This window comes from Podarcis melisellensis, assembly GCF_964234715.1.
Source record: "Podarcis melisellensis genome assembly, chromosome: 1".
NCBI classification, from domain to species: domain Eukaryota; kingdom Metazoa; phylum Chordata; class Lepidosauria; order Squamata; family Lacertidae; genus Podarcis; species Podarcis melisellensis.
Window position 1 is genome coordinate 17,503,916 of NC_138528.1, and position 16,659 is coordinate 17,520,574.

The window sequence follows — 16,659 nt, forward strand, 5'->3', positions numbered from 1 at the left end:
CACTTGATCATCTTGGTTGCCCTCCTCTTGCACATGTTCCCCCGTCTAACATCCTTCTTAAATTGTGGTGCCCAGAACTGGACACAGGATTCCAAGTGTGGTCTGACCAAGGCATAATAGAGTGGTACTATTACTTCCCTTGATTTGGACACTATACTTCTGTTGATGCAGCTTAGAATAGCATTAGATTTTTTTGCTTCTGCTGCATCACACTGTTGACTCATGTTCAGCTCGTGGTCCACGAGGACCTCTAGATCCTTTTCACATGTACTGCTAGTAAGCCAGGTGTCGCCCATCTTATATTTTTGCTTCTGGTTCTTCCAGTGTGGTGTAGTGGTTAAGAGCGGTGGACTCGTAATCTGGTGAACCGGGTTTGCTTCCCCACTCCTCCACATGCAGCTGCTTGGTGACCTTGGGCCAGTCACACTTATCTGAAGTCTCTCAGCCCCACTCACCTCACAGAGTGTTTGTTGTGAGGGAGGAAGGGAAAGGAGAATGTTAGCCGCTTTGAGACTCCTTCGGATAGCGATAAAGCGGGATATCAAATCCAAACTACTCTTCTTCTTCTTCTTCTTCTTCTTCTTCTTCTTCTTCTTCTTCTTCTTCTTCTTCCTGCCTAAGTGCAGAACCTTATATTTATCCCTATTGAAATAACATTTTGTAGCTTGCGCCTAGTTCTCCAAACTGTTAAGGTCATTTCGAATTCTGATTCTGTCTTCTGTGGCATTAGCTACCCCTCCCAGTTTGGTGTCATCTGCAAATTTGATGAGTAGTGTTTTGGTGTATAGTTCAGGCCCTTATGGATCCCACTCCAGATGTTTGGGTGGGCTGGATTTTTCTTTCAGCTTGTTGAATGACGGGGGAGCTGGCAAGCCAAAGGAAAACACTTACTTGCATTGCATTTTATTTCATTGGGTTAAATTCAAACTTTAAAAACACAACAGGGATGAAGTGTTGGCCATGAAACCAACAAATGCCATGAGCGCTACCTTCACCCTCAAGCAATCTGAAAATGAGAAGACCTCCAGGACTTAGTAAACTCGCTATAGTGGATATTGCACAAACCATATTATTATAATTAGCCCTATTCAAGCAAATAATTCCCCCTGCTCCCGAGTACTTTTAATATATGGGTTCTTTTTTTCTTTGCAACAAAAAGATAGTCTATGTTTTCGTAGATGAAAGCATAAGGTACACTCAAATGCAAGATATGCATTGTAGAGGTTACAGATGTAATGCTATATGTAATTTTGTTTTGTTTTGTTAATTGCTGCTTTGTATTTAGCTCAACCTGAGCTAAAGCCAGTGTCTTCCTTGGGGATCGGGAAACGGGTGGGAAATGTCACTCAACGACTTGGCAGTATGACTTGGGTGCTGAAGTTTCAGTTGTCAAAAACAGCAAAAATAAACATTGCACACTGTGCTCTAAAGTGTGTGTTTTGGGGTGTAAATCTTGCTCTTCAGCTGAAGGGACAGCCACACCCCTGCTACAAATGATGGCCATTAAAAAAAAATGATAGTTCAAAGCTACAACCTGCTTCAGAAAGCTGGGACCAAATTTTTATACCCCAGAAATTCGTAAGCATTCAGTTTTGAGTTGCAACTGCTCTAAAATGTCAGAACAAAATTCGTGGTTTTCCATCCTCTACCCTCTTTTCTTTTGAAAAAAAAATGGGTAACATTTTAACATTTGCAAGTCGGAGGAAAATTCTTAAATGGCAAACTCCAAGTGGGCTGGCCCCCTGTACCTTTGTGAGGAAGAGCACAACCTTGTTTCAGAACGGCACATTTTTTTTAGTCCAATAATAGCGATAAATCAGTGTTTTAAAGTGACCTTTTACCTTTTTAGAAACAAGGTGGGAGAAGTACTACTGATCTTTTTCAAAGTGCATGACTGTAAAGTGATAAAATTGTATATTTTTCATAAAGTGGGGAAAATTTGTGCTGCTTTTGGAAATCAGTATGAAATTATGATTTCTGCTCAACCTGTGATCTTACAGCCCCACTATATTTTCTGTATATGACTGACTAAAAGAACTGGAATAAATTAGTACCTCTGCTCATGTATATATAAGCAATGTCTTTAGATCTTAGCACACACGTTTATACCTTTGAATCACTTTGCTTTTGTGAAGTTGGGATGGGGCGGGTGGGGAGGAGAGAAAATGTAAGCAGATTTTTTGATAAGTGTGTAAAACTTCATTTGAAATATTTTAGTAAAAATTAAGTAAGAGATTGTGATAGTGCATACATTCAGTTGAAGAAAATAAAATACCTTATTTGTAAGTGAGATGTGTTTTTTTTTTGCTTTTTGACAAACTAAGGGCTTTAAATTAATTGGATTCAAATTAGGATAGGAAAATGGTTTCTGTTCACCCTGTGATCTTGCAGTCCTGCAATATTTCAACTTAGTTTGCAGTTATAGGAATATTTTGCAGAGACACTGTCACCTGAATATTTTAAATCAGATCAGTATTTAACCATAATTTACTCCTTTTGTCTTTTTAACTACTGTAATTCCATTGGCCCCAGTGAGTACAGTCAATATGCAAGGATGGTTATAATTATAGTCCGAAATAGCAACTGGGAGTCTGCTTCAAATATATACAGAAGGGATGATGTTGATTAAGTAGAAGGCCACAACACACATTTCATCCACTTCTGAAAGCACAGACTACTGATTTCACTTTCACTGAGCTACAGGGCATTATCAGAGGTTTATATTCTGGTTTTTTCACAAGCAAACAAAATTATTTACAAAACCAAAAGTTGAAATTGCAGTGTAACCTTCCAGAACTAGCAGGTGCTTGCTTCTACCTGGAAAAAAAAATCTCTCCTGTTAAAAGGCATAACCAGAAAGCATTCACTAATCAAAAGAAAAGTGATGCTTTCTGAAAACAAGTTCTCTTTTACATTGTCCAGAAAAGCTTAGCTAAGACTTAAGTCCCCTATTATACAAACTCCAGCAAACCAGCCCCCTTTGACTTTTCTCCTCCAGCTGTAAAGATTGCCGTGTTGATCATTTCCCAGGAAACTGTGTAATAGTCTTTGATAGCATGGTGTGGCTTTTATGAAAGTGCTACACCGTGTTCCTTGCTACAGCTGATGACCTTTTAGACAAAATTTATTGGAGAGTGCCAAGCCTGCAGCAAGCTGAAATGGATCTGCTTGAGCTCTGGCGAAATCTGATGTCCTGCTGCCCATATAAACAGTGCAGAACAGTGTCATTGACCTGCTGGTTATTCCTAGGCAATTGCAGTATTTCAAAAGGAGCAGAAATCAAAAATATATATCTATACCTGGGAACAAACATGTCATCGAAAACCATTCATAGGCACTGTGGAAAGATGAGTGTATACGAGTTATATGCAGAAATGTTCTCTACCCAACAGTCCTTGCCATGTTATATGCTGCTGCTATTGGTCTGCCTCAAAAGACAATGGAGTGTGCCTCCAGGGGTGAAGTCAAATAATGCTCTACCACTGAACGACGTTTCTTTCCCCCTGAAGCTTCAGCAAGTCAATGCAAAGATGTGATCATGGAAAAATAGAAGGATGTGTTTTCATGAATTGCCAAGGGTGATCGAAATAGGTGTTCAGAAAAAGACTTGGTTCATGCCTGTTATAGGTGAACATGCCTAAATGTCATTCTTTATCCTCCCACCATAATGCTCTACAGCAACCCGGTCCTTTTTGGGGGGCCAGTACTACATCTGGAAATTGAAGAACCTGTTGTAGGTTACACAAAATAGCCATTTCATAGAAAGAACTAGTGATGCTCAGACTCTGCCATCCAAAATAAGCAAAACATCTATCACCATCAAAACAAGGAAAAGCAGCCAACACCTTCACAAAGAGGCAGGATCCTTAACAATCAATGAACACACACTCACAATCATTTTAAAAAATGGAGAAAGCAGGAGTCTTTTTGGACCCAACGTCAGGGACCCCCAGCTCTGCAGCAACACCACAAACAAGCAAAGGACCAGGTTACTCTAATGAAGGACCTTCTAGTTGATAGAACTGGTTCTCCTTCTGGTTAGCCAATTGGTATTTAAGCAAAACCATTGGTTGCCATCATCTGGCTGCCCAGTAGCTGACTGTGACTTAGAGCAGCAAGCAAAATCTATCAACTGCTAAGGCATTCCTTTCGTCTCTTTCTAGGAATGCCTTGCAGAGAGACACAGAAAATGTGGTAGGAAGGGTGAAAGTATCAGAAGAGCAGTAAAGTAATTCAGAGAGGTGATGTGACTGCGAGTAGCACAATTTGAGTTGGAAGGAGAGGCGCTGCAACCATCTAATGCTATTGGGATAAATGACTGCTTTTCCACACTAGAGTCCAGGACCAGGTTTATTCGGGTACATTTCCACAAAGTCAGCCTTTTTTTTTTTTAACCAAGTTGTAAATCACAATATGCCATTACATTCAGACTTCCACACTTAGAAAATATAGATATTTATGTACAGGAATTTGCATGTAGGTTTAAACATACATTACAGGTCAAGAACCCAGTACATTCCAAACCAAAAATGACAGAAAGCCAGACACCAATGGAGGCTCATCAGCAATCAGTTGTTGAGTGTTATATATGTGCATATATATTAAATAAAAATGCCTCTAAGTGTTGCTGGAACACTACATAAATGAAAACCATAAAGGGTCTCTCGGATGGAATGCTAACCTTAATCCCGATACTCAGTAAGTAGGCACTGATTTCTAGAAGCAAGTTTTCTTCTTATCAATAGAACTTAGCCAATATGGCTTTTAAAACATCTTCACTAGTGCAAAGTAATCCAGTGCTAGAATGAACTCGGAACAACTTGGATTTCAGTTAGCTTTGCAATATTGAAACAAAAAGCCTGCATTGCTCTCTACTAACCGTGAACAAACTGGTCAAATTTCTAAGTCCCTGCCTCCTAGATTCCGTACACCAGCCTCTTCATTATACAGACTATTCCCCTAGTTGCTGCTCAGCTATCCTGTTTAAACCATTTCCCTCCCCCACCCCCCAGGTTAAAGCGTATGCTATGTACAACTGCTATCTCATCCAGGTAGCACGTCCAAGTCCGGCAACAGGTGGCATCCCAGGTGGCGGTATGGGAGGTGGCACTGGCGGCTGCCCACCAGGGGGCACGGCAGGAGGGGGGTAGTTTGCTGGTGGCATTCCCAGTCCTGGAGGAGGATGAGGCGGGACAGCATGAGAAGGAGGTAACCGGGGAGGGGGGAAGTTAGGATTGTAGGTAGGCGGTGGCGGGTAGCCCGGGGTAGGAGGAGGAATAGTTGGTGGGGGGAATGACGTGGGTGGCGGAACAGGAGGAGGAGGGTTGGGAGGGTACACATGCGGGTGGTATGGTAAGTGAGTTGGAGGTCCATAGGAGGGTGGCAGAGCTCCGTAGGTCGGTGCTTCGGTCTTCATCATTGACTGAAGGCTCTGATAGCCCTCTCCCGACATGTAAGAATTGGTGGTGGACATGCCGGTGATGTAACTGGACGGCGGAGGCGGAGGTGGCGGGCGGTGAGGCATAGGAGGTGGCTGATGCACAGGAGCGGGATGCGACGGAGGAGCAATCTGCACCTTTGCCATGTCTACAGAATCTGCTGTAGTCGTCTGATCGCCTGCCATGGAAACAGCGGCGGTCAGGGGAGGCTTATGCTCTGAAAAACAGCAACAAAGAACACAACACTTCAGTCACAACTGCATCTGCGCATGACAGAAAGAACACTGACAACTAACTGGGCAATTGATCTGTACGTGTTAGGAGCTGATATGTATGTGTTAGAATATTCCGTTCCACCTTATGAGGAACAGGCGTGACTGTTGTGTGTCACATGCCTGTTTACACTCCAGCACAGCTTGCTGGGAACTTCCGTTTTGTGTATAGCTATTGCTTATGCTGCTTGCTTGGACATGAAAGGGAGAAGACATGTTTTTTCCTTTGTCCTGATGAGGTTGAACTTGACCTCAACCAACAGTATGCTCCCAGGCAACCTCAGCTTCCTCCATGTAACAAAACCTCAATAATGCACAATAACCATTTTGGCCTAATAGTCTCAGCTGCAGTAGAGACTTATAAACTCCCTTGCTGCCGGATTAGGTGTCCAATGTCTTTCGTCAAAACAACAGCAGAGGGAATCTTTAGCAGAAAGAAAAGGCAGTGTTGGAAAAGGAAGTTTCTGGTTTGAATGCCATCTTTGTTACACTGGTCGGGTTAGTGGAAGCATGAGCCAACATCCATGATGTAAGAGAGGGGCCGCCAGAGACACCATTGCAATAGCCATCCAAATCCTGGGCTCCTGTGGGCCGTGCTGGGTATGGGCTAACCATATGCTGACAATTCCAGCGTATGTAGAGTTTCAGAGAAAAACAGAGAAGGCAACACCCACTTTGCAGATGGCAGCAGAACTTACCAGGTGGTGGATGCGCAGGGGGTGCTGGTGGGTGCGAAGTCTCAATTTTTGCAATTTTAGGAGGAGGAGCCTCTGAAAATAGAGCAAAACAGAGGTGATCTTGTGAGTGTCACACCCAAAAGAGTAGCAACCAAGTTTTCTTCAAAGAAAATAGCAATGCAATTAAACACTCATTGTGACTTAGCTGCTGGTAGTTATGCATAATAGTACACTTTAATAATTCAACCATTGTTTTACCATACAAAACAAGATCATTTTAAAACAAAAGGGGGAAAATACCTGCAGTTTTGGTTTCGTCCTTTGGTGATGCTGCCTGTTAGTGAGAAAAAATTGTGCAAATCAAACACTCAAATCACACCAGCAGTATTCAAAGCACTGAGTATCAAGAAATCCGAAATTAGCCTCTCTGGACATCAAATGTTGGTGAGTTAAGAGTTAGGGTCATATGTAGAATCATATTTTTTAAAAATATTATGATCAAAATCCTTAATATGATGACATCAGTGGCATAAATTCATACCCTTTCAATATTTTAACAGCCAAATAGTTGAAGCTTTTTAGCTTGTGATCTTCTGACCAAAGCTTCATGCGGCACAAATTGGTGCATGCTCCCTTACTTCAAACACCAGCAGTCACTTGATAAAACTTCAGCTTCCATGTTTCGAAAGGAAATATCTCAGTAGTGGCAACACAGTGATTCAGCTCCGTTCTTGTTGGGATGCACCAGGGTCCTTCGTTGCAGGACAATGAAAACATTTTTACTGCTGCTCTCTTATGTTTAAGCATTTTAATTAGGCTAGTGTTGCTGCTTCATTTTTAACTATTTTTGTAATGTTATAGCTAACCTAGGATTAATGTTACCTGCTGGCTGCTGCCACTGATTACTGTGTTTTTACAGTTTCAATTCATTATGCTTTATATTCTGCTGTTGGAATCTGCTTTGCTTTGGGGGGAGGATTTACCCTAAAAGATGGCTTATAAGTAATTTCAATCAATCAATAAAACTGCAACACCATGTACCTTTTCATATTGTTCCATGCTTTCTCAAAACTTTAGATATTTGTTTATTCTATTCAAGTACAGTAAAGAGCTTTATGCAAGTTCTGTATTGCATCAAGATTCTCCAGTAAGACATCCTGTTACCAACATCTGATTTAAAAAATGGCCACTGTACTTTCCATTGCAATAATATCATTTCTGTTATTCTTACCACTGGTCTTTTCGCCTGCCTGGGAGGACTCGACTGAGGAGATGGTTTTTTAGACGGCTGTGTTTGCGGAGGTGGGGGTGGGGGCGGCTGCCCTGCCTGTTGAGACTCTTTCGGCTGTTGCGCCTGTGACTGCTCTGAGCTTTGAGACTGCTGGGTTGGAGGCACCGGAGGCGTCGACTGAAGGGAAGGAGGCTGCTGCAGCTGATGTGGGGTGTGATGAGGCATTTGTTGCTTCCCCTGCGAGTACAGATCCAGGATCTGGTGGCAGATGTCTTTTAAAACAATGAAATAAAAGACAGAAAGTTTCACACTCTGGTGAACAGCTAAAGCGTGAGAGTTATATTTGTAAGTTGTGTTCAAAAACATACCAGAAACATTTTATCTAATGCTTTTCCAAGGAACCACAAAATTCATTTATTTTCTTAGCTTTCCTTTATATGACATTCTGAGTGTCTGCCAGCTTCTCAGCTGGCCATGACAAACAATTGCCCCCATATGAGGTTGTTGCCCATTCCCTCTTTCCCTTGCAGCTCCCCTGTCTCCCCCATCGCCTCTTCTGTGCTGCTCTCTCGTGCTTGCCAGAGCAAATTTTGAGGGGGCACAGAGGGCCTCAGAAAGAAGAAATAAACGAAACTTGCCCCCCCTTATCCAGCAGAGCTTTATGTGAGTAGAACTCTGCTCACCAGATTGAGATCAAAACAGATCAAAACCATTAGAAGGCAAACTGTTGAGTGAATGCTTCTTTAAAAGCATGGGCCCCTTTTTAAACATGGTTTTACTGAAGGACACAAAGCATTCCATAAGGTTCAAAAGGTACGATATAAACACTGATAAATATTTATCAATATTAGGGAGGAGGCAAATAGAACATGAAACAGTACTTTTCCCAGACAGGCTCTAAATGAGGGCTGCGAAGACCCCCGTTTATTTAAACAGAATCACAGAATTGTAGAGTTGGCAGGGATCCCAGGGATCATCTAGTCCAACCCCCTGCAATGCAGGAATATGCCGTTGTCCCACATGGGGATCGAACCTGCAACCTTGGCATTATCAGCACCATGCTCTAACCAACTGAGCTATCATGCTAGATCCTGGTTTATAATAAACAGCAGTTTGTATTCAAGTTGTATAAATCATGTCTGTTGTAAAGGTAATGGTTCAGAGAGAAATGTTTCGGGCAGCAAATACTTTTGGTACCTTCCAGGACATCCACAGGTACATCTTGCACAAACTGCTCCCACCACCTTCTGTACATTGGCTTTGATGTCCACTCCTGAATCTCAAACTTGCACAAGCGGCCGGCCAGATACATGACAGCAACCGCTATGATCTCAGGCTCCCACTGCAGCGACAATGTAGTGCACAGACTAGAAAAACCAAACCAGAATCCGTTATCATCAGACACTGGTATATGGTATTATAAAACATAAACCACTGGGAGTCCTTTAGCAGGAAGGCAGTAAATAAATCTTACTAACTGAAGCTTCTGGACTATTTACAAAAGGCAGCCCCATGCACAATGCATCACAGTAGTTCTAATGGGCCTGGATAACTGAAGTGAAACTATCCCTTGCCCAGGGAGGGCTAAGCTAGTAAATGGCACTTCAGACCAGAGGCTGCTTGTGTCTCCTGTGACAAAGATGGAATAATGAGCACTTCAGGACTCTAAACCTGATCCTTCAGGGGAGTGCAACCTTCTTGACAACAGGTTGAATGCCACTTAACGGAGCGGATGAATCATCCACTGTTCACACCCCCACGTTCTCTGGACTGAGCTTTAGTTTACAGGCTCCCATCCAGCCCATTACCATTTCCAGGTACTTGATTTAGCACTCCCACATCATGTTCCTCTTCCATCCACTGCACACTTCAATATACAACTATAGCCACATTGCAGAGCCAAGGATGTGGGATGGGGTAGACTAAAAGTCTGAATAATGCCATTTTCAAGTTTTTTGGAAATGCTTCAGAAAAGAAAGTGAACGGAAGCCTCAATAAATGATTAACTACTTAACATAATGATTTTTAGTAAAAATTAGTATATGATTGCAGGGGGGTTTTTACCTGTCGTTTACAAATGTCCATGCCATTTGAACCAGTTTTTGAATTTTGTTCTTGTCACCTATTGAGAAGTGGGGGTTACGTGACAGAAAGAGGAAAGGAGAAAAGAAAAGGATTACTAAGAAAATGAAACAGCCTGGTGATTATCAGATATGTAACACAACCTTATGCATTTTCACTCAGAAGCCCGATGAAGTAAAACTGGTCTTCACAGAAGTGTATATAGGATTAAAACCAAAGAAATTTGTTGTGTTTTTGCAGTTTGCAGGCTTAGTGAGAAAAACAGCTTTACATGTTTTCCTTACCTACATTGGGACCAAGTATATACAGAGGCAGATTTCTCTATGGCTATCTCCATCTAGATGGTGAACTTTGCACACAACCGCATGAAGCTTTAGATTCAATGGATTGTGCAGTCAAAGCCCATTTGAGAAGGCTACATTCTGCCAAACCAAAAAGGCTAGAATCAGACACCCCACCTTCCACTAAACAGCCAATGTGCAAGTCTAACCTTTTCAACAATAGCTCTCTACACACAGCCCTCAGCTGCTACTTGGAATTGTGGCAACTCCAGCTAAAAAGAAAATGAAAAAGTGAGGTGTGTTCCTTGACCTAAGCAGAATTAGATGGCTCCTCCTCCTTGGAAGAAAGAATACACTGCAGTTTAACTGCACACAAAAATAAAAATGTGTGATGATCTACTACACTGTATTCATAACTTTCTACTTTATCAGGAGTGGGGAATTTGTTTCAGCTGGTGGGTTGGATCCAATTGTGACTAACCTTCTACAAGTCCCATTTGACAGGTGTGCAGGGTCCCTCCTCATAATCATCTGGTATGAGGAGGATCCAGCCCACACAGTGTGGCTTGCATTCAGCATCAAATCTGAATGATGCTGATAACACTCTCAATTGCTCCTTTTCAACCGCAGCTTTATCTACCCCATGACTGACATCATATGACATCAAGTGAGCTGCAGGTGGGCCTGTCTGAGGGACAATTGCCTCATGAGGCAAATTAAGAACCGTAACAGGCTTGATGATGTACACATACAGGGTTTTACATTGAGAAAAGGCATGAAGAAGCCCCTGAGTAAGCGTAAGCTCAGCTCTCAGTCTACAAAACAAATGGCATACATGAAACACACACATTCAGTGCAAAATATGCTAATGGCCTATCAGACATTTCATCTGTCTGCCTCCCACCCTTCAATAATTTCTTCCAAAAATGTGGCTGATTAAATTGACACAAACAGCGGGGGGAAATGAATATGACATCACCTATACACACCAGCACTGAGAAATGCAATGCTATTTTCATACCTTTGAGCTGCTTAGCATATTTAAGCAGGAACTGGTAAGGATGCTCCACTTGCAAGTCAAATTTTATTGTCTGCAACAAGATCCTCTCTAAAACCATAACTTCTTCCTAAGTATCATAAGAAGAGAGCAAGGACTCCATTACTCCAAAAAGCCAACTGATTTTTTTTTTTTTTTTTACATTTTATGAAATTCCAGGTGGCATTACACAATAATGCCAAGGATAGCCACATCGAGGGTTATCTACTTCTGGGCTTGTCTGCAGTAACTTCACCTAATTTTAAAAACTAAAAATTTGCTTTTAACAGCTATATAAAATGAGTGCATATAAGCACCCACATTATTGTGGTTGTGCAACAACGTTCAGCAACTGGAAATCACCTTCTACCTCACTGATGACCAGAACCGTTTTTTTTTCTTTCATATCCTATTTATTATTTTTTCATATCCTATATTTGGCATCACAGTGGACTTAGAGATCATAGAGACAACAAAGAGCAGAGCATAAGGAACCATGATTACGATCAAGCCTTGTGCCCCTCCATTTTCCACTTCTGGCAAAAAAACCACCCTCTTGATCTGCTGGCAAAGTGTCACAGAAAGGGGAAAATAGGGGAAGAGAAGAGGAAGGTGGAATGGGGGAAGTCACAAGTTTTCATGGCAGTGAGAAGGCTTACTTTCCTAGCTAGTACTATCTCCACAATAAAGCCCAATTGCAAATCCTGTTGCTGATCCCTGCTGTACAACCACGTTTTTGTCTTTTTCTTTTAAAAAGTCAATAATACTGCAACACAGTTTTGGGGAAAGAGTGAAACTGCACAGAAGTGCAGTCAAATGCTAATTACTAGGAAAAGAAATACGAGCTTCCGGATTTCAATTATTTCAGGAATGACTTCCAACAGCCAAAGTAAAATATCCACCATAAAGGGATACTCTGGAAGTTGACAGTACTCCCTGAGCATATTCTTTCATTTCCCCCCATTACTTATAGCACTAGGTGCAAGAGCTAGGCAACCATCCATGGCTATGAGAAGGTGGGAGGAGTGGAACCAAATGCTTGTTCAGCCATCAAACTGTGACGGGAGCTTCTTAGCCTAAAACTCCAAGCAAAGTTGGAGGAAACATTCTCAGAAGTCAAAGTGGACAAGCAGTTCCTTATTACTAATATTGGCTATCTGAGTGCCTTATGACTAGCTCAAGGCTTGGGTCTACAGAAATTTACACAAAAAATAGACAACCACAGTGATATATACAGGGAGTTGCTCCAAGAGGTGTTCAGAAACTTCCAAACATCCAAAGTTACTTACAAATAATGCGGCGGCACTGTCTAGCAAGACATGTACACTGTTTACCAAATTATGCATAAAAAAGCCAATGAAATACTATATTCATGCTAACCTGCAAGACTTTCCAGCATATGTTAATTTTTTGAAGACTTCGTGGCTAACAAAATGCCTATTATAACTATAACAATGAAATAAGTGACAAAAGTGTATTTGTTCCAGTTTGCTTACTGTATGCATATGGCTGCACTCTGTGTGGCCAGTTTCACTGCTTCCCCTGTGCAGTGGATTATTTCTTTGCTGAAAAGACAGGCAAACGCAAAGGAGAACAACACACAAGCACTGCAATACACATCGCCTTTGAAAATAACATATGGCAAAAATACTATCTAAATGAACCCAACCACTGAAATATCTTCCAGCTGTTTAAATACTGATGAAAGGTCCTGGTAATATTTTATTTCAAGTTTTTTATCTAGCTTAAGAAGACTTCTAGTTTACACTATTTTACTCTAACACTATCACTAAAACCATGTGCTATACTAAATATCTACAGACAATATTACTAGGGTTGTACCATGTTAACTTAAGTTAAAGCATCCTTAGCACATGTCCGTTTACCTTTGGATCATCTCCAAATTGCCCAAACTGCACATCATTTAACAAACTACGAGCTGTTTTGATTATATCTTTACATTTTTTGGGTGTTTCTTCAACTTTTCCTGCTAGGAAGAGACAGCAAGCTCCAGTCACCTATTGAGGGAGAGGGAGAGGGAGAGGGAGAGATCTCCTTTAGGAAGTTGCCCAAATATAAAATTCAGAGTAAATAATAATTTTATTTTATAAAAGAAGAACAGATTATCCACTCATACAAAAGAAAATATATATATATGATCGATGTGATGGGGCTGTCAACCATTTGGGGCCCATGGACACATTTGCAAACTGGAAAAACTGTCAAGGGCACGATACTCAGACTGAAACCAAACACACATTTCAACCTTTCCTATTTGCTGCAATAAAATGCTTCTTTCAAGCAATGAGAAGAGAGGGAGGAGGGTCCCGTGAGTGTCAGGGAAGGCCTTTGCAGGCACAAGTGGGACTATGCACACCACACTGAAGCCCCTACCAACTGTTCACCATCACCTCTAGTATTTTGGAAAGTTGTATAAGATTTTATTGCTGGACTTGACCAAGGTCAATGCATCATGATAATAAAAGAGCTGCCAGAAACCATAGTAGCTAACACTGCCATGAAATAATTTTGCAAACAAAAATGGCATTGTGTCATGCTGGATTTGTACACACAATGGGTTGTGCCACTTGTGAGAGCACACAATGAAGTGTAACAGTGGCATTCATATGACCTTTACAACTTGGGACTATAGGAACATGATTTTACATTATATTCCATTATATTGAATGGACGTCTGGAACAGATTCTGTTTGACTTCCAAGGTATCAGTCGTACCTCAAAAGTCAAACGGAATCCGTTCTGCAAGTCCATTTGACTTCCTGAACGTTCAGAAATCAAAGGGTGGCTTCTGATTGGCTGCAGGAAGCTCCTGCAGCCAATCGGAAACAGCAGAAGCCCCGTCGAACATTCAGCTTCCAAAAGAACGTTTGAAAACTGGAACACTCACTTGCGGTTTTCAATCATTCAGGAGCTGGAATGTTCAACTCCCAAGGCTTTGGGAGCCAAGGTACAACTATGAAATCACCAATTTCACCCTCAGATTTGTCGACTGGCAGAAATTTAATTTGCAAAATAAACTGTCCCTATTTAATGTAGCATATTATGGTATGATCCCAGCAAAAATGCTAAGCTATAGCCTAACTATAGTTTGAATTATGGACTGTACAGGCACCCCCCCCCCATTTATGCGGGCGCTATGTTTAGAGGCACCTGCACACCAGTGAAATCGCATATATTTGAACCATCAATGAAAAAGCCTGCAAACTCCCCACTCTGTCGCATTTTGTGATGTTTTCTGGTCACTTCTGGGTTTAGGACAATACACATGAATGGCAGAGTACTATTAACAGTTTTTGAAAAAAACACCAGCATATTTATACTTACATATCTTGGAAACTGCTTGAAGGAATGGAACATATAAAATCGATGAAAATAAATTATCCCAGTTGCTAGCGTATCATAATGTCTGGATTACAAGATAAGGCTCTGAACAGATTTTAGCTCAAACCCAGCTATAAAGATTAACTGCAAATGAAACTGAATGATAAAAACGCAAATGATGACAACTTAATTTGACAACTTATGATGACAATTTAAATGATGATGCATCTGCATAGGGTCGTTTGCCAAGAATACGCTCCCATGCATAGTGCCAGTGTCACAGATCCATTGCAGCGAACTTCTCTTGACACTTTTGCAAGAAAGCAATTTCATGACTGTCCCCAGTACAGTGGTGCCCCGCAAGACGAACGCCTCGCAAGACGGAAAACCCGCTAGACGAAAGGGTTTTCCGTTTTGGAGGCGCTTCGCAAAACGAATTTCTTTATGGGCTTGCTTCGCAAGACGAAAATGTCTTGCGAGTTCCTGCGTTTCCCCCCCCTTCCCCCCTTTTCCTGATCCGCTGATAAGCCGCTTAACAGCTGATCGCTAAAAGCCGCTAAACCGCTAATCCGTTAAGCTGTCAATGGGCTTGCTTCGCAAGACGAAAAAGCCGCTATAAGAAGAGCCTCACAGAACGGATTAATTTCGTCTTGCGAGGCACCACTGTATTAGGGTGGAAGGGGCAAGAGGGTACTCTCCCTCCCATCCTATAAGCCACTTGGACAGATCACTGCACACAAGCTATTGAAACCCTGACTTAAATATTCAGGTGGAACTACTCAACACCTACTTTGCCTGACTTTAAAGTATTCAGGTGTTTAAGCAAGAGCAATCTTAACTGAATTCTCAACTGCTAAAAAAAAGCAACACCCAACCAACTGTGCAACACCCAACTCAAAGGATACAGTCCCAAACGGGTTCCTACATCAAATATGAAGCGAGCACCTTCCCTCCGATATCTTGCTTCAGTAGCTGGATCGAGTCCTTCTAGCTGCGATGGCGTATGAGCCAAGTCTTTCTTATCCCAGTACCAGCATGGTTTCGTGTGGTCCAGGTTTGCCGATGTTACAGAAGGGCTGGAGTTCTCTTTTGTTTCCTTCATTTATTGATGCCGAACGGTTCCCGGTTTTCAAGCGTTGGCTTTTTTACAGGGCAACTTCTGAACCTTTGGTGAGGGGGGAAAGGATTTAGTTTTATGACCAGAAGACAACAGTTTCCCACACAAAATGTCACACACACAAATAACAGGAATCTACCAGAGCCTTTTGTGGCACCTTAAAATTTACTAATTTATTATGACATAGGTTTTTGCCGGTAACATCCTTTATATCATTAGCATCAGATGTCAAGGAAATAAACAACTATCTGACTTTAGAAGACATCTGAAGGCAACCCTGTTTAGGGAAGTTTTTAATGTTTGATGTTTTATCGTTTTTAATATTCTGTTGGGAGCCGCCCAAAGTGGCTGGGGAAACCCAGCGAGATGGACGGGGTATAAATATATTATCATTATCATCATCATCATTATAAAAAACCTCCTCAAGAGCCCTTTTAAGGCGGTTTCAGGAGGGGCTGAGGCAAAACCGGGAAGACTGGAGCAAACGTTTTTCCAACCATCATTACTGTCGCCGCCACAAGCTCTTTCTAGGAGGGACCCCCTTTTTAGGAGACTTCCCGGGGGCCCGTAACCCTCTTTCAGCCACTCGCATTCCCCAGAACGACTCACAGAAGCAACGCGCCACAGGGAGCCAAACGCGTCGAGGCATCAACGACAACCCCTGCGCGGCGCCATCTTGGGAGAGAGCCTCGACAGAGACGTTGCCGACGTCGTCGCGTCACGCAGGCTACGGGAGAAACGCCAACGTGCGAGTCGCCTCCGCCAATCGAAAGCCCACCTTAAACTCTTAATCCCGCCTCCTCCATTCTCCCGGCGCGCGCGCGCAGGCGCTCCCTCCTCCAAGCACGTCCGCGTTTGAGCGAGATAGAGAGAGACGAAGCTTGGTTTTGTCTCTCACCCACTCCGCTTTGCCCTCGACTCCGTTAGCCAATGGGAGGGACGCACGGGAGAAACGAAGGCGGATGACTCCAGCCAATGAGCTCTCCAAGAGGCGGGGGGTGGGGAAACGAAGAAGACGTACGGGGTGAGGAAGAGGGCGGTGTTATTGGGCGGAGCTCTTATCCCCGCCAATCAGAATTCGCAACACCACCACCTCCTCTCCTGCCCTCGCTCCGCTGCCCTTTCCCTCCCTCAGGCTGTCGCGCACGCGCCCCACCCTTTCAAAAGTGTGTGTGAGAGAGAG

General features: G+C 42.5%; 1 protein-coding gene across 2 annotated transcripts; it reads right to left on the reverse strand.

The window, feature by feature from the left end:
- Window positions 1–4,337: 4,337 nt before the first annotated feature.
- Window positions 4,338–16,271, reverse strand: CCNK (cyclin K). Of its 2 annotated transcripts, XM_081911858.1 has the most exons (12): window positions 16,086–16,271; window positions 15,265–15,524; window positions 14,363–14,444; window positions 12,904–13,035; window positions 12,514–12,582; window positions 11,003–11,108; window positions 9,683–9,740; window positions 8,816–8,985; window positions 7,619–7,890; window positions 6,688–6,721; window positions 6,409–6,480; window positions 4,338–5,655 (listed from the first exon to the last, which is right to left on the reverse strand). In XM_081911858.1, exons 2-12 carry the CDS (start codon window positions 15,459–15,461, stop codon window positions 5,039–5,041), a joined length of 1,809 nt encoding a protein of 602 aa, XP_081767984.1. In that variant the 5' UTR covers window positions 15,462–15,524; window positions 16,086–16,271; the 3' UTR covers window positions 4,338–5,038. The 2 variants fall into 2 exon arrangements, with proteins under 2 accessions (XP_081767984.1, XP_081767985.1); XM_081911859.1 differs by lacking the exon at window positions 12,514–12,582 and having other exon boundaries at window positions 16,086–16,269.
- Window positions 16,272–16,659: the final 388 nt, after the last annotated feature.